General features: G+C 36.3%; 1 protein-coding gene across 3 annotated transcripts in view; it reads right to left on the reverse strand.

Moving 5' to 3' along the window:
• Window positions 1-2,136: 2,136 nt before the first annotated feature.
• Window positions 2,137-23,300, reverse strand: part of PHF3 (PHD finger protein 3) — a 48,955-nt gene continuing 27,791 nt past the window's right edge. For 2 of the 3 annotated variants that reach the window (XM_026070580.1, XM_026070583.1), the window contains 11 exons: window positions 22,294-22,447; window positions 22,018-22,174; window positions 21,035-21,151; window positions 18,668-18,799; window positions 18,098-18,233; window positions 17,510-17,705; window positions 15,696-15,843; window positions 14,117-14,206; window positions 9,744-9,939; window positions 4,886-7,064; window positions 2,137-2,242 (listed from right to left, as the gene is read on the reverse strand). In XM_026070580.1, the coding sequence (XP_025926365.1) occupies window positions 2,230-2,242; window positions 4,886-7,064; window positions 9,744-9,939; window positions 14,117-14,206; window positions 15,696-15,843; window positions 17,510-17,705; window positions 18,098-18,233; window positions 18,668-18,799; window positions 21,035-21,151; window positions 22,018-22,174; window positions 22,294-22,447 (3,518 nt within the window). In that variant the 3' untranslated portion in view covers window positions 2,137-2,229. Of the gene's footprint in view, window positions 2,243-4,011; window positions 7,065-9,743; window positions 9,940-14,116; window positions 14,207-15,695; window positions 15,844-17,509; window positions 17,706-18,097; window positions 18,234-18,667; window positions 18,800-21,034; window positions 21,152-22,017; window positions 22,175-22,293; window positions 22,448-23,300 lie in introns of those variants that run through there. The other variant, XM_026070582.1, reaches the window with a different exon arrangement.

Raw genomic sequence — 23,300 nt, forward strand, 5'->3', positions numbered from 1 at the left:
GCCAAGAGTGAAAACTGAAATTTGTAGGGAGAAAAAAAAGCATACTTGGGTGGAAAATGCATGTTTATAGAAATAAGAGCTTTTTAAAAACATAACATCTGTAATAACTTGTATCCAAGTCCACAAAACTCCATTTAGCTAATGAAGTTGTTCTCTCTACCTTCGGAGTCTCTATACATTACATATTTATTAATGTAAAAGGTGGAACTTTTTCCATAGAGACTGTTTTCATGCTAGAATATTAAACTTAAAAACTAATAATTTTAAGGGCAGAAAGGATAATCATGATGGTCTAATTTGAGATGAACTTTTAGCTCATAACTTTAGTTCTATCACAGAATCTCTATTCTTGATTTTAAGACTGCAAAAAATATGGAAACAACTCTTAATCTGCTTCAGTCACTAATTCCCATCTCAGCATTAAAAAGCTTTGCCTTTTCCCCTAGTAATAATCTTCAGTTTCCAGCTAAATACCACAATTCTATCCAACAGAATTACACTGAACAAAAAAGCAAATGGAAAAACAACTCAGAAAAAAATTTTAATTCTGCATTTTAGATACCTGCTGCCATAAAAACCATTTAAATATATTTCCTTCCGTTAGTGTCATTATGTCTAACTATAACACATGATTTGGGGTGATTTTAGCATATACTAAGTATGCTAAGTAAGACAGTGTTTTACCAACACCCGTTTCAGTCCTCATTTTACAAGTTAAATCACTGTTTTAAAAGATACACTGACAAAAACAAGTTTATCTAAAACTCCTAAAAAAGTCAGCACTAGCATACAATATAACTTACACTACAATCATATAGTCTAGCCTGAACACAAGTTAACCTTACCTTTCATTCAAGATTGCAGTAAGAGACCATTAAACACAAAAGAAATGTAAAGCTGCTTAAAATTCAAATAATCTGGAGGATAGGATTTTGCAAGCATTGTTTTAAGATACATATGACAGGGAAATGTGCATGAAATAGCTTAGCTTAAGAAGCAAATGGGGTATCACATCAGAGTGGAGAAAGCCTCAGCCCTACCATAAGGAAAGCTGAAGCTTCAAAATCAACTTACTGGCACCAGCACCAACCCTTCCTCCTTTTGCCCAGCCACTTGCCCTCACCCTTGTACCGCACTCTGCCAGGGAAGAGGCTGAACAGGGAGCTACTTCAAATACTGAAAGCAGCGTAGTTCCAGAGCAGAGCTCTGCCTGGCTCACTGGCCGCATTGAGAAGCTAGCCTAGATACTGGCATTGCATTATGTCAAAAGCATATTATTATTATGACAGAAAAGTAATGTTTTTCTAAAGATCAAAAATGGCTTAAAAGAATATTAATTTGCTGTGATTAAAAAAAGAGCGGATGGCTGGATTGCTTTGGCCTTCTGAAAGTTTTTTCCTTATGACATTATTTGATGGAATCCTGATTTTCTTTATTATTATTATTTTAAACAAAGAAATAGATTATTCTTTTCCCAACTTCTCTTTTTGACAGCAGGTGGAATAGACCGCAAGTAGAAAAAACAAAATAAACTTGAATTTTACCTAATGCCACTGGTCAAAAAAAGGTATTTTAATTAATTACTATAGAGTTACAAATATTTGCCTGCTGCTGTCCTCCAGCAGAGGTCTACCCTGTTTGAATACTTGAACACTTTCAGCTGGAATGTGGGAAAAGCAGTGGTCTGCATAAAAAGTAACTTCTATTATCCCTAACAGTTTAAAAATTAAAAACTCAAAGATCTGTCTTGCTTTAACTCTAACTTTCTGGCTTATATCCCCCTGAGATTTTGAAATTTTACTAAACAAAGGTTTTAGCCACAGTAAATTGAATTTCCATGACTACATTTTTCATCAATTCATAATCTCAAAAGCAAAGAGAGCTCTTCAGTACATGAATGCACAAACTCTATTCCTTCTGAAAAAGCCCAGTTATATTCTACACTTTATTGATCAATAAAAATAAATGAGAAATCAGTTATCTTTTAATGTGCTTAAACACAAGATCTAAGATGTCATTTATGTTTCTCATTTTGACTGCTGGCTTACTGCATAAATAAAATGCTTAAAATAATAGTGATGGATTTCTATTTTTTCCTTTTTTACTTTATTATTGCTCAAAAGCACATTCTTAACCATCAAGTTGCTGCATGGAAATTCTCCCAGAGTAAGTCCTCAGTGGATACAGATCAGGAACAAGTAACTAATCCTCTTCTTCACATAAAGCAAATCAGGAGCAGAGGCTGTAGGTATGGAAAAGACCAGGTGACATACATTACTTTCCACTTAACCATAATCTGTTTATGGTAATGAATTTGTTGCCAACAGTCAGTTAAAGAAGACTTGAAGATTAACTGAGGCAGGGTGATGGAACTACCCTGAGATGTTTTAATAACCTGACAAAACATCTTTATGAGGTTCATCCTCATCCTCTATCCTCATAAGCTGCTTTGAACCCTCAAGTGAAGTTAAATTAAAGTCTTAACAAAATTGTCCCTGAGGGGCTGTCTTGCTCTGGCACTTGTAGGGTTTTAAATATACCAGCCAGGTAGTTAAGCACTTGGCAAGCTTTGAAGACGTCTACACTTTCTTTCTAAACAAAATGTTTCTGGTAATTCTGACCAAGGGCATTCTGATCTCTCCAGTACAGGCAGATGCAATTTTCACTGCTACCAGTGTACTTCTAGAGCACAAATGCACATGAATTTGAGATCTGAGAGTAACCATGGGCTGGGAGGAGGCTACTTTGGGACCAAAAACCTTTACAAGCAAAGCTACAGACTTTACTTAATCCAACACCAAAACAATTAGTCCACCTCATATCATATTAAATCTAAGCTACACAAACCGTCAAGGATAGGATTCAGCCCACCATTGTGGATACCTAACTTACACAAAGCAATCCTCCTAAAGCAATTCCCTATCTTCCCCATACAGTCAATGGAAAGCCTAAAGGTTCTTTTAAGGATCTTCTGGAGGTCTCCAGATGCTCCTGTTAGTTCTAAGTTTTAGTTCTTAAAATGGCTGAACAGTAATATACATAATTTAAAATAAATCCAACAAGTGTCATTAAAAACAACCAGATTCCACATAAAATGGTACCAAATTTACATCTCCTGTGCACTTTTATGTCTAAAGAACCCTGGTGTAAATATTTAAGCAGCAAAATATATGCATATTACTACCAGAAATAATCAATAGCCCTACTGCTACACAGACGATGGAATTCATTTGGAGCAGACTAATTTAATCATATCATTTTATCATGCTACAAATAACTTCAACATTTAAATATTGCTTCTAATTACTAACAAACTGAGGGTTTTTCTTATGAATCATCTGAACTATGGGCCTAAGAAACATTACTGAATAAAGTCTACTGCCACCTTTATTTGGTGCAAGATTTTTAATTTTAATTTTAGTCAACTTGGCTATGAAGCTATGTGCAGCATCTCAAAATGAAACACTACTTTTAAATATATTCACAACTTTAAAAATTAACAGTTAGGCTGATGTTAAAACTGGGAAGATCTTCTTGGAAAGAAGAGGCTTCTTCTACAGCCAAGTGTAAAATGCTATGTCAATACATAAGGTAACATACTCAAAGTAAAAAACAGAAAACCGAAAAATAGTACCATAAATCTAATAATCCAGTGGTGGAATATTTTTGTTGTCTTTAAATAACTCAACAAAATGAACAGTGCATTTGAAGAAAAACTGTGAGAATAGGAGGTTTGGGGTTGTTTTTAGGTTTGGGGCTTGTTTTTTTGTTGTTTTTTTGTTTGTTTTTTCTAAATCAGTGGATGTCAGTCACTACAAAATCTGAACTTACTGAAAGCTCCAAAGGTACAAACACTCTGCCCCCACCTTTTTCTGCCCCTCCCTTTCCTCCCCTGAAACCCCAAACCACCTAGCCAAAAGTGTAAGCAAAGCTGCAATGTAGCCTTCCACAGCTCCGCCTGCTGTATTAATTTAGCCTACTGTTTCACATCTACGAAATCAAACACACACAGTATGTGAGAAAGTTTTATCGTTTTAGAATCAAAATATCCCTTAAAATATTTACATTTTACAGTAAAAAGGATAGTAAAACACAAAGTAATGTACAAGCTTAGGTATTCAAGTTTTTGAAGCATGGAAAATGATGGAGAAATGACTGACTACTACAAATCATATTTTGAAGAATTTAGTTTAAAAATGTTTTCTTATTAAAACAAGTGCAGTTTAAAGCAATAACATTCAAGCATCTCAGCCTTCCAATTTCTGGTCACAAACTGCTTCAGATGCGTAGGAAATATTTGAAAAACTAACGAAATACACTTGAATTATTTTATTGTACTACTGAATAATTTAAAAAGAACTCTTCACACCACCGAGCATATTATATTTTGTTGTAATGTGTGTGGATTCTGAGGCTCTGCTACAGTCTTTAAAAACAGTGCAATTTAAAAAGAAGGTTATTGTATGAAATTCACCTTTAAAATTATCAGAGCATCTTAAAACAGAAGAGAGCACAAATTACCAAAGGCAGCAACTATATTGCATACTTGACTAAAGCCAACTTCATCAGCTGAGAAAATTTCTAAGCCTTTATTGCATATTAATAAAAGAAATCTTTAAAATTTTGAATATACAGCAATGTAAATTTTTTTAAAAATATTAAACTCCTACTTCTAGCAATAGTTGGTATAATGAAAAAAAGGATGAGTATTGGTACAGTGACTGGTACCAAAACACAGACTTGTTTCTGCAAAACACCAACACTGAATAAAAAAAGATGGCACAATCCTAGCAGGCTTTTTTTTTTTTTTTATACAAAGTTTTACGACATTACTCTTAACAGTTTATTTAAATAGGATTTTGAAAGACTGCCTGCATCTTTTTACCTTTTGCTTTTAGTTCTGTCACTGTGGTCCCTATGTCTATCTCTGTTCTTTTCACTTTCTCGTTCTCTATGTTTCTCTCTACTTTTCTCCTTCTCTTTATCCTTTTCATGAGCCTGTTCTTCAGTTTTAGGCTTATCGGTCTTTTTTTCTGGATTTCTAGTCTCTCTGGGGCATTTTCCATCAGAACCCCTATCATTGTGTGGAGGTCGCAATCTTTCTTTGTCTCTATGTCCTTCCTCTCTACTCTTCCTCTCTCTCTCTTTTTCCTGGTTTCTGTCTCTGCGCCTATTTCTTTCAGAATCTTGCTCCCAGTATTTTTCATTGTTCCACTCTTTTTCATGTTTGTCTTTCTTTTGGTGATGGGAATCACTATAGAACCTTTGCCTGTGTTGATCATTTTTTCCTCTACTGAACCCTCTGTCCAAATGCTGTTCTTGTCTGCCCCAAGGGTCGCTATGACGTCTTTCTGGTCTCCTGCTGTCTTTACTCTGAAAAAAATTTTCTGGCCCCAAAAATCTTGATTGTTTGTGAGCCACTGGTAGCCCTTGTGCAATGGGTCCGGTATAGTGTGGTGGTTGACCTGATAAATGAACTACAGGTGGCCATGGCATCATCGGATTTTGAGGAAAACCAAAGCCTGGAGGAGGAAGAAGTGGAGGTGGCAAATGAGGAGGAAACCCAAACATAGGGCTGTTTTGTGGAGGAAAGTTATGAGGTGTAGGAGTCTGAAACTGAAATCCGGGTGGATTAGGTTTAGGATGCTGAAAATTGTGCTGCGGAGGTCTAACAGATGAGAAGCTGCCACTTGTAACAGGGCTTGGGATTTTGGAAATAAATTCAGAACGAGAAGAATTTTCTGTTTCAAAATGAGATGAAGTTGTTGCTGGTCCTCTTCTAAATGAGTTCACTGTTTCAATGTTTTGCATCAAGGTATCTTCCTGCAAGTTCTTGGTATCTTCTGCTTGTGATGCACATACATTATCTGCTTTCGTTGCAGTTGAACTATACTGCATCTCATTTGCTTGTGCATCACCTTGATACAGGTTTAAGCCCTTTTCTCCAGAAGACTGTTTATTCTCTAATTCCATTTGATCATTTCCTGAAACATTTTGTCGGTCTTCATTTCTGCTAACATCTCCTTCCTTGTTTTCTGAAGCATTAGTCTGTTGGTTTCGTCCAGCTGCCTGTCGTGGGTCTCTTTTAAGATTAATAAACGGTGGAGATTTAGAGGTATTAGCAGTTGTACCTTCAGCAGAGCCTACATTAACATTGTTCTCATTGCTTTTTTTCCCTGCATTTGATGAGGAAGAAGAAAAGCTAGAATTTGTGGTCCTTCTGACTTCCTGTGCAACATTCTCCTTGTCATGTAATTGCCACTTTGGATCATTTTCTTTACTTTCTTCAGTTTCTTTATTCTGTGACTGAGCAGATAAATTTGCTAAAAATGCTTCTGTGGAAACATCTGGAGGTTTTCCCTTCAGACTAAGGCCTATCAAAGTTCCAGCACTTCTTGCAGAACTTGAGGTCCCTACAGCTGTTGCGTCCACTTTTACAGTAGCATCAGTGGATTCTTGTAGACCGTCCAACTTAGTCTTTGTTTCACCAACTTCAGTAGGTACATCAGCAATATCCATATTTTCTTCTTTTAAGGTTGCTTGTTCATTTAATAATGGTACGTCTTCACTGGGACTCGCTTCTGACTTACTGTGTTCATATAACTGCCCTGTAGTACCCAACAGGCTTTGAAGAATATCATCCACTGGCAGTGGTTTATTTGCTAGCTCCAGAGTAGAAGGTTGATTTTCCCATCCAACCAGGACTCCAGGAAGGAATCGGAGAGGCTTCGGTGGTTCATGTTTGGTGCTTTCCACTAAAGGTTCAATAACTGCAGGAGCATCTTCTATATTAGACTGTTGAGATTTATTTCTCTGCTTGTGTAGCACAGTTGTGAAGGAATTAAAAAAATCATTTTCTTCTTCTTCTTCTAGTGCCAATTCATTATGAGAGACTTCAGGTTTGTTTGGCTTGCTTTTCTTCTCTGGTGGCAAGTTACTCAAGGTACTTTCAGAAACTTCATCCACAAAGCTACTACTAACACTTGCAACAGCAGTAATCTGTCTCTTCATTTTCTGACGAATTATCAATCCCAGTAATAGATTTGGTCGATGTACTTCAATCCCTGTACAAAATCACAACAGCAATTAATTGTCTATTTAACATTTTGGTTAAAGCAATCATTTTAACAAAAAAATAACCCACAATTGCTATAATATTTTGTAAGAGTAATAATTTTATGTTATTAAGTCCGACTTTGAAATCTCCCATCATTGATCAGAACAAACCACAGTGAGGTACTATGCTACAGTAACATTAAGATTACAGAACACTACAGATTCCTAGAGCAGAGTAAGCAAGACAACAAAATGCAGCAAAAAAGCTACAATACTTTTCATTACAAAACATTTAAAAATAATCAAAATTGTAATTCCAACATAAAAGTTATGACTTCAAGAACTGCAAACTGAAATTGCTTTAAGTAAGCTATCACCCATTGTAACTTCGAAATACAGAATACAAGACAGTTTACATCTAGTCACTTAAGAAAAAAAATTAGAAATTAAACACCACGTTAGACTAAGATAGCTAGAATTTAACACAGTGGTAGCAAAACACAAGAAAAAAAAAACAAAAAAAAAGGTTAATAGCATACTCACAGCTCCACAGTCTCCTAATCAATTTCTTCAAAGGTTTACCTAGAATTACCTATTAATGTATACAAATATCTAAATATCTAAAGGGAGAGTGTCAAGAGGATGGGGCCAGACACTTTTCAGTGGTGCCCTGTGATAGGACAAGAGGCAACGGGCACAAACTGAAACACAGGAAGTTCTGTCTTAACATGAGGAAAAATTTCTTCACTGTGAGGGTGACAGAGCACTGGAACAGGCTGCCCAGAGAGGTTGTGGAGTCTCCTTCTCTGGAGATATTCAAAACCCGCCTGGATGCAATCCTGTGCAACGTGCTCTAGGTGACCCTGCTTGAGCAGGGGGGTTGGACCAGATGATCTCCCGAGGTCCCTTCCAACCTCAACCATTCTGTGATTCTGTAATGACTTTCCAAAATGCTTCCCTCATTCCAGGAAGGCACTGTATTTCAAGGTACAGTATTGTCCATCTCTCAAGAGGTAAATTTGTTCATTATGTATTTTGTTCTGAATAATTTAGATTCTTGGGGTGGGAGGACAACAAACACAGCCCTCTCTCCCCCCAAATGGTGGTCTTGTTCTATTGAGTTGAATCCAGCACATCATAACACAAGTTTATGCATAGCTGGTCCAAGTAATACATCACGTTGAGCAGTACCGAGAGGTCATTTTTGGTTTTGTGGATTTTTAATACAGATAAATTACCTAGAAAGAAAAACAACTAAAAAGATCATCTGGATAAAAATGAAAAAGAAGGTCAACCTCTTTATTTAAAAGCATGTAAAATCAAGTAAATATTTTGAAATTAATAATGATTTGAGAAATTTTCAACTTCCGGAAAGCCTGATCCATTACTACAGAAAGGGGCACAAGAGTCAATAAGTGACAAATGGAGGGTTTCTCAACTGCATAGATAATTCCCAGGTGAAATAAAGCTCTTCAAAAATTTTATTTTCCCTGTAGATGATTATGGCCATATGAACGTAAATTTAGGTAGTGCTTTATCATTGGTCAGTATAAAAATATTTTTACTATTTTTCAAATGGCCCAAATCAAAGCTGTTCAGAGTAAAATGAGACCTACAGGGTCTGTGCCTCCATCCTGGCAGCAAGGAACACACAACAATCCTTCACAGTGGGCTACTTAGTGCAGGGTAATTTTGATTCCTGTATGCGCAGAAATGCTCTAAAAATGCTCCGGCATTCAAAGCAGAGCCAGGTAAGTATTGATAAGTTCTGCGGAGTATTCTGTCATTTCACCAAATGCTCTTCTAAAGGACATACCATCAAAGGACTCAAAGAAATACAGAAGACTGTCACTGCATTTGACCTGGACAATACCCCAAGAGAAGTTTCCGTTAACTGGATTATCTTCAAAAAGAGTCTGTTGGGAATAAACTATGTGCAGTGCTGCACCATCCACAATGAATCTACTTCCTATCTTTTTCTCATTTGATATCTAACCATTTCCCTTTCAGCTTTACCTACTTCTAGTTCTCATTCCCTTCAATTGCTAAATTCTCTCTACATCCCTTTGCTGTATCTTATCCCCTCTTAGTTTCATCCCTGACTATCCCAAAAGGAAAAATCATCCACAAATATTTACAACCAGAATAAACTGATACAGAAGAACCCAGGTGTAAGCAGAACAACTGAGAGCCATTTCAGGATCATTTCTTCCTTGTCCATCTGTTTAAGTTTTCCTTTTTTCTTTTTTTTTTAATTTGGAAGACTCAAGGAAAACAACAAATTAGTGAAGAATCAGGACATTTCAAATAATGAAATACACTATTTTTAAGTCAAAAAATCAATATGGAATTCTGTACAACTACTATCATAGGTCGCTTGCATCACTGAATTTACTGAGATTGTAACACCTGAGTTAGAGGAAGACTACTAAAAACAGTTACTCAGTATTTTTTCTACGATAGTATTTTTTTAAAGTATCAAAATAATCTTACAATTTGAAATACTTTTAAAGGAAGCTAATATAACACTAAGGAATACTCATGACACATTTGAACAGAATATCTTGGCATTTTTCACAAAAACTTTAACTGTAGTTTTAGAAATTATTTTTCCTCTTAAATTCCTATTATACCCTTCTTTGGAGAGTGTTATGATAATGAAGTTCCAAATTCCATGCTGTACCTACCAGGCCCATCAAAAGGCACAAGGTGATGTGGAACTTTATCTGAAGAGCCTAAAGGGATGAGATACAAATCTTTCACTTGCTTCATGTTATTGGCAGCTACACCATAACGTTTTCTGCTGCTGAAATAGGCAAACAGCAAAGCATAGGAAATCTGATCCTCTTCAGTCACAGGGGTAAAGCGAACTACACAGATTTCCTATTTACAAAAAGAGAGAGAGAGAGAGAAAAACCACAACGGTTACATATATTTTACTATGAAATTTTAATTGTTTTAGTGACTGCTTTTCATTTAAAAGTACAGTTCAAAGAAGAGGAAAAGATACCTCTCCAAAAACACAGAGAACAGAGGAGGCAGAAGGAGAAGACACAGGGCCAAAAAGAATCAAGAAAACTGAGAAAACAAGTGAGAAGCTTTCAGCATAAAACAAAGAAATCATTACAGTGCATGACAAAAAAGCCAACATTTTATATTAGCCTGCTAAATAAGAAATTTTTAGGAAAGAATGCCAACTTCCAAGCAATTATTCCCATCCTGCCATTAACACTATTAGAAAGCCTTATTTTGTACAGTCTGTCATGTCTAAGAAACCGATTAACACTAGGGGAAGACCAGTATCCAAAGCCTAGAATTAGGTACACAAGCAAGGAAGTATGCACCTTCCAATTACTTCAAACAATAGTATTTACTTCTGTGCAGTGACATTAACATACCATAATGCATTTTTAAGACTCAAATATCATACAGCATCATCACATTATAAATCAAGTAATGTAATCTTATCAAGTAATATAATCTTAAATTTCTGCTTTAAAACACAGTTGTTCCCCATTTCAGAAATTAGAGAAAGGTACTTCATTGTAGGAAAGTTTTGTGCATTAAATGGCTACTAAAGCCTCAAGAACAATTTAGGTACTTCACTACCTAAACTCTGAACTGTGCTCACGGAACAAAATATCTACTGCACCAGGTTTCAGTGTTTTTGAAAATCCCTAAGCACATAAGCTTGGAGAAATCCCAGGCTGAGCAGTACTGCTGTTTATGAAACACAGGCAGCGCAAGTTAGGCATTTGTGAAACAAGCCTTCTTAGGCAGAAGCTTTTGAATTCTGTGAAACTCAGGGTGAATACAGGAAGTTGAAATATTGGCCTTGGCAGCCAACTGAAAAAAGAAGAGACATAGAGCTTAAAAAAAATAATAATAATAATAAAAATATGTATATTCAAATCCCAAATGGTCTTTCACAGATTTTAGACCTACACTATTCATACATTTCATCAGAGAAAATCAATGACGTGGACTTCACTGGGACAACTAAAGCTCCTTCCACCTGAATATATCTGAGTAGGCATGGAGCAAGCTTACTGCACCTTCTTAAGAGAAGGTAGAATTACTGCTCCAGAACACATCTCCTGAAGTCTGTCCATCCCAAGATTTGTTAATTTAGCCACATCTCATAATACAGTCTCAACACACCAAGCTTAATAGCACTTAGGACAGAGTCTTACTCTGCAAGAACAGCAATGAGCATGCACTGGCCTTTAAATCAAACAGATGCATAGACAGGATATTCTTAAAATTTGTGGAAGAAATAAGTGAGAATTTAGTTTACCTCCATAAATAAGTCTCCCAGTTTTTTTCTTGGCAAAGATAGCTAGCCTTGAGAATATAAAGCTAATGGAAACTAGATCTACCTTTGAAAGCTAATTACCATTAGCTCTTTAGCTAATACTAAGTGGTATAAAGTGAAATCTCAGTCTGTTCTCAGCTGAAAGGTGTTTTTTTTTTTTTTTTTAATTGCCTCAAGTCACAAAACTGGAAACCAGTGCCTGCATCTCACTGCATCCTGTACCTGAAACCACTCCTTAAGCCATCATTACATTCACTAGCTAAAAGAAGGCATATCATCATTACATGTGAAGGAGAAGACAGCAGAGGAGCAAGCATACACTGAAAGCCTAGGCAACCAACAAGCTGGTACACTGACTCTATGTACCTTGCTTCAGCACCCCCCAGACCCTCTCTTATCATTGTTAAGAATTAGAAGTCAAATCAACACAGCCGATGTTGTGGTGGCTGTCTGCTACAGACTGCCTGATCAAGTTAAGATAAGTAGACAAAGCCTTTTTTTAGACAACCAGAGGAAGCCTCACAATTTCAGACCTGACATTCCTGAGGGGACCTAACCCACCCCAATATCAGCAGGATGGACAAGACAGCAAGATGTAAGCAATACAGAAAATTTCTAGAGTGTTGAAGATCATTTCTTGATGCAGGTGATCAACAAGCCAACTAATGGAGGCATTCTGCCAGTCCTGTTAGTCATGAAGTCATATGGAGCATGAAGGTCAAGGGCAGCCTCAGCTGCAGCCACCATGAGCCTGCAGAGTTTACAGTCATGAGACAACTGAGCAAGACAAGCAGTAAAGTTACAACCCTGGACYTTAGGAGAGCAGCATTTTCAGAGATTTCTCGGTAGGATCCCATGAGAGACTGCCTTGTAAGGTAAAGCATTCTACAWAAGACTGTATAGCTTCAAAGGACAAGATGGTCCATTATAATGTGCAGGGATTAGCGTGTGACAAGAGGCCAGCATGGACAAACAAGGAAATGAACTCAAACACACGGAAGGAAACACAGAGACAAGGGAAGCAGGGATGGGCTACCCAGCAGGAACACTGCCTGAGGGCACAGGGATGGAGTTCAGTGCCACAACTCAGCAGGAGTCAAAAGCAGTAAGGTTTGTGAAGTAAAACAAGAAGTGTTTCCATGACTGTATCGCAACAAGAAAGCTAAGGAAAATGGGGGGACACTCCTCAATTAAGTGGGGAGCTAGTGACAAAGGGCATGGGAAAAAACAAGATACTCAAAGCCTTCTTTGCCTTGGTCTTTACTGGTAAGGCCTGCTCAGGCCTCGCAGGTCCCTGGGCCTAGTAGCAGAGTCTGGGGAAGTGAAGCAGTAGCTGTGGCAGAGGAAGAGCCTGGGAGCACTTTGGCCAACTAGACATACACAAGGCCAGTGGACCGGAGGGGAGGCATCCCAGAGTGCTGAGGGAGCTGGCCAACGCCACTGTGGGATTGCTCTCCATTGATAATCTTTGAAAGGTCCTGGCAGTCAGAGGAAGTTTCCGGTGACTGGAGAAAGGCAAACATTATGTCCTCCTCCAGGAAAAGCAAGAAGGAAGATGCAGGGAACTACAGACCTGTCAGCCTCACCTCACTTAGGAACCATCACAGAGCAAATCCTCCTTGAAGCCATTTGCAAGCACCTGAAGGACAAGACTGCGACCTTACCAAGGTCAAGTTGTGCCTGACTAGCCTGATGCTTTCTGTGATGAGATGACTGGCTCTGCGGACAAGCAGAGTGCAGCGAATGTTGTTTGCCTTGAGTTTAGCAAGGCCTTTGACACAGTCTCCCATAATATTCTTATAGTCAAATTGGCAAAATACGGTTTGGATGGATGGACTATAACACAAATGGACAACTGGCTGGACAACCAGGCCCAAAGGGCTCAAATCAGCAGTACAAGACCAGCCAGCAGCTGGTTATTAGTGGTGCATCTCTTAGGTCAATGCTGGGACTGATGCTGTTTAACATATTTTGTACTCGTAAGATGGGACAGATGGCTCTCAGCAAGTTTGAGATGACACCTGATGGGGACAGTGGTCGATATGCTGGAGGGCTGGGCTGCTATTCAGAAGGACCTCAGCAAGCTGGAGAAACTGACTGACCGGAGCCTGTAAAGTTCAAAGGTAAATGCAAAATCTTGCCCTTGAGATGGACTAACCCCATGCCCCCAGAGCAGGCTGGGGCCACCAGCTAGAAAGCAGCTCGGCATAAAAGGACCTGGGGGTCCAGACGGACAAGTTGAACATGAATGAGCAGTGGCCTTTGCTACAAAGATGGCCAACTGCATCCTGCTTATTACAACCAGAGTAGCCAGCAAGTCAATGGAGATAATTAGTTCCTTCTGTTCAGCACTTGTGAGATCACATTTGGAGAAGTGTGTCTAGTTTTGGGCTCCCCAGCATAAGGAAGACAAGCACACAGCGAAACAAGTCCAGCAGAGGGCCACCGAGGTGGTTTTACATACTAAAACAGTACAGAAATAAAACGTAACACTCAACACATGTGAAGTGGGGTTCAAACATACGTTATGAATTACTGTCTCAAAGGAATACAAATACTGTCAAAGTGAAACATTATGGTTCAACGGAAAGAATTGAATGCCACCAGCTGCCATCTACCCCATTCAACATAACCATCAGTCATCCTCAAATTGTTTTCTATTCTGCACATGTTCCAGGAGAAAGACCTTTATGGTGAATAGGAAGTGTGTTAAATAGTAAGTCTTCAATATATAAAATTTCTTACCTTGGTCCCTGAAGCTTTAATTTTTTCTACATACTCCCAGACAGTGTGAGGAGATATCCTGCCACCTACTTGAATACTATCAGGTAAATCCTATGAGAAAGAATGATAAAAACCTGAACTCAACATATCTATTTCATATATTCAAAACATACATAATTCTTAAAGTTCTGGAATTATAAATTTTCCAATGTCAGTAGAATTTACAGCAGTAGAAAGAAACAAATGAATTCACATTAAATTTTGGGTGTTTAAATTAGGATTTTCAGTGCGAAGTCAACAATTTGTAATAAATTAGTTATTACTCAATACTGTTCCCTCCAACCTTCCCCGATAGTTGTTTACTTGAGTAATAATAACTGCAAACATAATGTTCCTCTGCTCTGTAATTGCTTAAAGCATCTGTAAGATTTAACTGCTGTGAGAATGTTAAGCCCATCAAGGAATAAAACAAACTATTTTAAAATCTTAGTCATGAGGAAAAAACATAACCTACACACAGGCGTATATATAGACACAGATTTGTTCTTGGACACTATCAAGTTCACTTTCACAAGTGACACAGGCAGACTTCCAGAATCATTTAGTAACACCTTAGGAACAAAAAACAGATTTTTTGAAATAAAGCAGAAGAGTTAATGTAAAGAACATTATGTTTGTAAAATAATCCTTTAGTACTAAAGAGTACTGTATACCCTGCATTTCACTGAATACTTACAGCAAAGTAAATATAATCACATTAATAGAAGACCTAACTCTATTTAATTAGAAAGCTACATATCCTGCGTCATTGATGAGAAGTAACACTGAGCCTTAAGAGCTCTTTGATCTTTACGTCATGTCACAAAGACAGCTCTTACAGAGAGTCATATCCTTTCCCTGCCTCCCAGATTGTGAGCACACCACAAACTTTTATTTTTGAAGGCCAATTTAGTCTTACAACTGAAAATTAAGATAGAATTGCCACCAGATTAGAAAAAAATGAAACTTCTGTTATACAGGAGTTAGTTATACAGTTTTCTACTGTAGAAGACAAAACTTGCACTGTCAACAGAAACCACCAGCATGGACATTTTTTTCGGGATGGCAGTGGGGCGGGGGGGGGGGAGAGAACTGCCTCGTTTAATGCTTTGAGTTCAAAACAGCTACCACTTTCTCACCTCTAATTCAGGAAACAGATGCCACAAAGATGGTTATTTTGATGGCAAAATCTGTCCCACTTTTCCCTTCTACCCTTATACTACAGATGATGTTCCATAATAAACTAAACATAGTTAAACCTTCATAAAAGCAGCTCTGGAAATACTGCTGCTCATCCTCAAAAAACAAGAGCAAAACATACTGAAAGACATCAGAGAACTTAAAACCTGATGAATCAAGGGTCCACTTATATACTGAAATATACTTCATTACTAAATACATAAACCCTACCTAACCTATTTCAGCCCACAAGTACTTTACTCAGCCTATAATCATGCTTCACTGCTTTTCATCATTATACTATTACTAGCCTATAAGGTAAACAAATTAGCAATTCAAGTTAATAAATGAACTGTTCATTCTCTACAGTAAATATAAATACCTCCGTTAAATAATCAAAAGAGCCAGAGACTGGGTAGGCCTTAATAACAAACTTTGCCACAGAAGGCATATTGATAAAACCCTTCCAGATGAAATTCAGGCGTGCCAGAAACAGAGTTTCACTTTCCACAGTCCCAGGTGTTTCTGATCTAAAAACGACAAAGACAAAAACATTGTCAAGAACATAATATATAATGTAAGATCATGTAAGCCATGATCTCCTGTAAAATAAATGATGTATAATTAAGAATTTTCTTTTTCAGTTGAACATACTTGTGGTTCAAGTATGGAGAAGGGACAGACAGACAATTGTATTTCTCATCTTCCAGTGAAACAGATGCATACGGCACATCAGTTCACTAATGCATCCTTTGAGCACGGAGAACTTATCTACTCTAAGAGTTACTAAATACTATTAAAAAGGACACAAATGCTAATCGCACTGCAGACTGAATAAGGTCGTGTATTACATTCAACATTCTTAGTCTAACTCTACCATTCTTTAAATATCATTTGTGCCAGGAACCACTGTAGCCAAAGCAAAGGCCTGTTGCATCCATAACGTAAGAGCGTACTAAGCAAGATGTAATGAGTATTTGCTTGCCTTGAATGGACACATAAGCACACTAACACAGGCAACTGAATATAAGCATTTTTTAATATTGTAACACTGCTAAAAGCCTAACCAGCCACAATGCATAAACATTTTGTAACACAGTTAAGCATATGCATATAATCTGTAATTGCAAATAGACACTCCGGGTTTAGTTTCATAAATGGGGTGCAGGAAATATATGTAAACAACAGTAAAATCTGCAAGATAACACTAAAGGATCTAAGGCAGGCAGGAGAGGGGTCTGGCAAAACCAGAATAATTCTGCAGAACAAGCAGGAAAGATGCCTGGCAAAACCAGAACAACTGTAAAAATTTGACAAACTATGTTGGGAACAGATGAGATTTCTCCCTTGCCCCCACCTTTTCTTTCTGCAGAGGGTACAGGGAGCATAAAACACCAGTGATGAGCAAGAAAAAACGGGGAAGAAAGAAGTCCCTGTCTCAGTTCCAGATTCTCACACTGAAAAGATCTCCAGTCTAGCCACCTTGACCTCCTTGACATAGACTGGACATTAGTGCTAATTGCAAGGCATCAGCTCCATGGTACTGCATACTCACAGTTAATTTGGGGCAAGAATTTCAAGGAGTAATTGTTTCAATACATATAGACATTGATTGATACAGAGTAAAAAATTAACATTACACTTGTCAATGTTTATGACTGTCATTTCTAGAAAAGCATTGTTTTGAGATCTGATACTAGCCTGATTTATCAGTCTGTTAAATGTTTGGATTACAGCAATCTCTAATTTCCTAACTTTATATGTATACATACATAAATAGATACAAATAAATATAAATGCGCCCACACACATATACGCTCATTCAATTGCAACACTGTACATACCATGTTGCATAATAGCATAACACAGTATGAAATCTTAATTCTGACCTTCTTAATATGAACCCGCATGTTGTTATTTATAGGCACCTCTGCACCAGCAAATGCAAGGCAGCTTATTTTCCCCCAAAGGAAATGTGAGAATTACAAGTTTGTATTCACAATAATACAAGTGGTATTACTTATACAAATGCATAGCATGATTTACTTCAGCAAATAACCTCATTCCTAAGAAGAGTTGTGTAATTTCAAGTACAAGTGGATTATGAAATGCCATTAAAAAAAAATTTTGGTCCTAAGAGCTTAATGAGAGCAATAATGTCTTTCATTTAAAAATACTTCAACAGTTTAATATTACCTCGGTAGAGATGAGAATGATGATTTTGATAAGTCTTGTTTATCATCGTCCAATAATTCTGAAGCTAAAATACTTGATGTTGAAGAAAGTGCGTCTGCAATGCTCTCTGCTTCGTTGTCTGACTGCTTACGTGCAACTCCAACAGACACTTTCACTTTTTTCGCAGAAAGATCATCAGTAGGTGGTGCCATTCGGCCTAGAACGAATTGGAATGATTTTTATTTTTAATTAAAGAAAAAAGTTAATTTTCTCTGAAGACATGGAAGATGCACTGAAAAATACAGCACTGCCATTGTAGTTGGACAGAATAAAGAAATGAGGAAGCAAATATAGCAGGTACGCCCATTTAGAAGATTTCTTTCTCTGTCTGCAGTCTATTTTTTTATAGAAGGCATCTTTATGCCAATAGCCTATCATTTTAAAATTGTCTCTTTTTGTAAAAAATAAAGTAAAATACTGCTTCCACATCATAGTCTGTAAACTGGGGGCAAAAACATTTATTTACATTTTTGAGGTATACTGAGGTTTATGATTGAAAAACACTATACAAGTGAGATATATTTGTTTTAATGTGCTTTTCAAAATTACCTATGCAGATTTTGCAGTTAAGATCAAAGAGATGATTTTTGTGTTGATTTGTGGTGTCTGGAGATGTAGACTCGTTGACTTCTTTATCTTTTTCAGCTTCCTCTGACTTCTCAAACAACTTTATCATATTAGGTTCCTAAGGAAAGTCAAACATTAATTTTTTTTCCTTTGTTAGTATTCCTAGTATTACTATTCATATATATTTTTTTAACATTTTCTTCCCTTCAGGCATAAAATTCTCCCTTCAACTCCACTTTTTCTTTTTCTGAAAGGATATCACAAAAACTACAAATGAATTAAAATACTGAACTGATACTCCTAAATTTCTTTTAGGTAAGATTTAGAATATTTTCTACTACTGCCGGAATTCAGACAATCATGAACATAACAAAAACAAACAAAAAAACAACTAAATCCAGACGTGAAAGTCAATGAGAATAAGAGAAAAATTAAATTCAAAGCATACCAAAAAAATATAATTAAGATACAGATCTTAAAAACAGAATTACAAACAAACCACTTTGCAACTACATTATTTATGAGCTAAATATGCTTCTTTTTCTTTTTTACCTGAATTTCCATAACTTCTTCTTGTTCTTTTATTGGTGTTTCACTCTCAATTTCTATTTCCCCTTTGTGAGTAATTTTTGTGATAGGTCTTCTTTCAACTTCCCTCTGTTCTTTCTCAATCATTTCAATTGTCTGTAAAAACAGCAGGTTATATATATTTAATTCAGGATAATAAAATAAAATTTGGAAACCTGCAAATATAACAAGAAAAAGATTGCACTTCAGAAACAGTGGAGGAGAAAGAAATATATTCATGTTTTGCAAGTGTCAAGAAGTTTTATATAGCAAATACACAAATCCAGCAGGTCAAACTTCACCTGAAATGCAGTGAATACTTATCAGGCATGTATTTAAACAAAGTATAAAGCAGACCATCAACACTAAACTTAGACTGGCAATTCTAATTTTTCAAGAGCCGAAGAAAAATTTTATTAATTCTTTTCCCATAATATTACAGCTAAAGTAGGATATAAATACACATATATTTATCTCATTTTCCAAGAGCTTGATTTTGAGCACATAATTCTCATGCTCTACCTCAATAAAAAGGTTTAAGGTATTCTTAAAGTAATGAATATGATGTCTAATTCTGATCAGCATTACTACTTTGCTCCATCCTAAAAAATAAAACATAATGCAGTATTGCTAAAGTTGCTTCTTAAGCACATCTCTGCCTCTTAAACCAGAAAGAGTTTGTGTTTGCCTTTAAGCCTGGTGTCATAAGGAAACAAGTATTCTACCTGTGATCGCATTATCTGTCTACCAAGCGCCTACAGTAACTTTTGAACACAGTGGGAAGTTCTGAAGACATTAAGTAGCAGTCTCAAAGTCTTGCTTAAAAGGGAAATTAAAAAAATACAGTCAAATGAGAGATGTGTTGTTATTTAACAATTTATTTTACATGCTGTATTCCACTTCAGAGAAATAAACAAAAACTCTAGAGACTGAAATATTTAGGAGCCTTCAGTAATTTATTAAGCAATACATGCTTTTGCTTTGGTGGTCTTTCTGAAGGTCAGTGGAATTTTTTTGTTTCAAATAGTCTGGTTTTAGTATTTTATTGATGTTTATAAAAATAAAATAGATTTAACAAGTTAATAACAAAAGATGGAATTTAGATAACTACAGAAGGAATAAACAAACTTTCCATGCCTTTCTAGGCCCTCAAAACAGCTTTGAGATAACACCTTAACTCAGCAATTGTGTTTGCATAGGAACTAGCAAAATGATGTTGTGGTCCGTAAGTAAGACTCCTGGGCAATATATACAATGAAAAGGAAGAAAACAGGAAAAAAAAATCATGTTGCAATGCAAATAATCAAGTCTCTAAAATAGCATCCCACTGTACCAAGTCAGGGCCATTCTTGTCATCACTGATATGAGATATTCTTTCGTTCTGAGCAAACAGAATTCAAGACAATTACTTTCCATCTATTTGGAGTTACAGTACCTACTCATCAATTTTTATTGGAAGTCATCTGATATAACCCACAATTCCTAGCATCACAAACCATAACATGCATCTAATTTAACACTACCCAATTTTTTTGCCTTTCAGCCCTAAAAGTGGCGTATAGATATCAAAAACACTGCCAACACAAATCCAGATTTTGTAAACTAGAAGATTTGATGCTGTAAAATAGACATTTTTAAGCAGCTGCAGTTACCGTCATTGGACTAAGTGCTCAATAAACAGGATAATATCTAAGAAAAAGGCATCTTCTATAAAAATAATACAGCTCTTTATAATCCTGCTTCTCCTTTTAAACTATGAACACAGCTATAAAATATAATGTGATTTTCTGTTTTGAGAAAAGTTATGCTTATCAAACTAACCTAATAAATTTCATATACTATGTATATTTTTTTTATTTTAGATAGTCTTTCAGACTGATAAGTCAAATTTTCAGCTTTAGATTTACTTCTTGGTTGGTGAAATGTCATACTCTGACAGTACATAAGTTATAAACAACAGAAACTCCAGTTAGGCTTGGTTTGTCAGAAGAGAGCTCTCTCCCTTGCCAAGAGATTGGTTTCTATAAAGCTCCTGTTGGAGCTTTAAAGTCTTACTGGAAATAAGGTGAGACAAAGATATCTTCACTCTTGAGACGAAAGAAAGAGCAGCAACAAAACTGTATGATAAGGGAAAACACATGGGTTTCTCTCTTGCAAGAATTTACCACACTTCAACTTATGTACCAACACCCTCCCCTTGTTTCTTGAATACTAAATAGAATACAGGAGTCCTCCTGACTAATCAAGTTGCTTTGTGCAACACGCATTCTGGCCTTTCTAAACACATGCAGCCTGAAAACAAGAGTTAAATATACTTAGGTGGCCAACAAAATAGAAGTTGACAAATCTCACGTGTCTGTTTTCTCTTTGTCTCCAAGCAGCCAGTTCTTTGGAAGCCAGTTCTTCTGGGCTCATTCTTATTAGATGGTCTGGAGTAACCTCTCCTTTAAGCACTTTCTTAAATAATATCTAGAAGAAAGAAGAAAAGTTAACTACTGCTATCAAAACAAAACTGGCTCCTACTAATAGTCAAGTAGGAAAGACAGTAGAGAAGCAAGGTACAATACACTCTTCTCCTGATGTCGGTTATCTACAGCTACATAGATCATGCGTTGCTTATAATTATTTCACACTCCAGGAAACACTGCTAGATTTTTCTTTAAGAGGAAAAAAAAATTAATTCCAGAGTCCACTGCTTATTCTATATAACAGAGTGTATACGACAAATTTGTTAATGCTTAATGATCAGATGTAAAATTAACTGCTGTTCCAAAAGAGAAAGTGAGTTTATGCCTACTGCAGCTGAAATGCTTAGAACAACTGATAGAAAGACAAAAGCTAGAGGCCGATGAGACGACTACCATGCTGAAAAGTAGGCTCCTGTAAAGCATAGAAGTGATGCAGTCAGTGACTATTTTTAACAGAGCAAGAACCAAATTTGAGAAATCTCTGTATGAAAAAGGGCAGTGAAAACCTTCTGGATTAAAACAAAATAAGCACAGGAAGTACTATTAAAGGAAAAAATACAAAACAATAGTAAAGACAAACACTTAGAACAAGCAAGCTAAATCCACTTCACATTGAAAACCTGTTATAAAGCACAGCAGGGACAAGCAGTTGCAGAATAAATGACAGGTAAAGAAGGAGAAATGAACAAAACATTGAGTGCACAAGAAGAGAATAAAAACACTGAAGTCAAAGAGATGAGGAAACATTTAGAAAAAAAATAAGAGAACACATTGTGAAAGGATTAATAAGGTATCTGCAGAAGACTCTTCCTTTAATCTACTGCAAATGAAGGATTTTTGTAAAGTATTATATGTAGTAATACATACATTATTTTTGGGATCTTTTAGATTGAACATTAAACTTCTGTATTTGTTCTTATACTTTGAGTCAGTGTCCCGAAAAAAAGAAAACAGTTCTTTTTCTATCCTTGTGGCAACTTTTGCTGCTCTCTCCTCAGGTATCTTTAAACTGGAGTCTGTCAATCTGTGAGAACACAAGGGAAAGTGGAAAAATTACCAAATACTTCCAAAAACTTTTTTTTTTCCTCTTTCTTAAAGAAAAACAAAAAATAAATACGTTCATTTGATAATATATATAAACACCTTTTCATGAGAATTTCTTTAAGAGATTGTTTGACACTTTGTCTTATCTGATCAGCAGAAGGTTTTGAAGCTGTCACAGCTGGCAGATGTGTTGTGCTACTTGATCCTCCTTTCTCAATTTTCTTTTTCTTAATTTCTTGTTTCTCATGAACACCTATCAAAATACACAGAGTTAAAAAACTTAAACTACTTGGCCACTGATGTAAACATTTATTGTTATGGGATATCCTGAAGTTTTAAACTGCTAAGAGTTTACCTTCAAGGAGAAGGAATGGACTCAAGGGGCTGTCTGCTTGTTCAGTTTGATTTTTGTATTACATAGATTAATCCAGAAAAAATCTGCCTTAGCAGAAACAAATAGGGCTTTTGCAACTCTTTGGCTTAACGTATTTTCTTCTACACCGAGCCAAGAAAAACAAAACAAAAAAACCCTGACCAATGCTTATTAGCTTGATCTGAATTTCTGTGAAAGCATAGATTAATTTTTCAATGAAGCAAACTGAGAAATAATATACTGGAAAGCACTTACTATAATAAGCATGTTAAACTTTAAAGTAGAGTTTTTCATTAAAATTAGGATTTTTGAACCTGCTAGCCATCAAAATTATTTCAATTCTAATAATCTCAGCTGCTCATCTCAGATAAACACTCTCTTTCACAAAGCCACTTGTGTCATAAATAATTGCAACTGCTAATCAAGTTACAATCATTAAAAAAATTACTTCAGCTCCTACGTCTCTGCACATGAACGTACCACTAATTTAGAGCAGCAGCTTTCCATTTAAGAAATCAAAGGAAAAAAACAATATTAACCTTCATTTTCTACTCTGAAAAATGAAACAAAAATTGAACCCTGATAAAGATCTAATGTGTGTGTTCAATGGCAAAAGGAAATACTTCTTTACTATTACTTCTGCCTATTGAGTGCAACTTAAAATGCATTAATACCAGACCCATACTAACCACATTTTCAAGTAGCTAAGACAATAATTTTCTTTTCCACTGGG

The sequence above is a fragment of the Apteryx rowi genome, unplaced genomic scaffold (genome assembly GCF_003343035.1).
Source record: "Apteryx rowi isolate R43461 unplaced genomic scaffold, aptRow1 scaffold_313, whole genome shotgun sequence".
Classification (NCBI taxonomy): domain Eukaryota; kingdom Metazoa; phylum Chordata; class Aves; order Apterygiformes; family Apterygidae; genus Apteryx; species Apteryx rowi.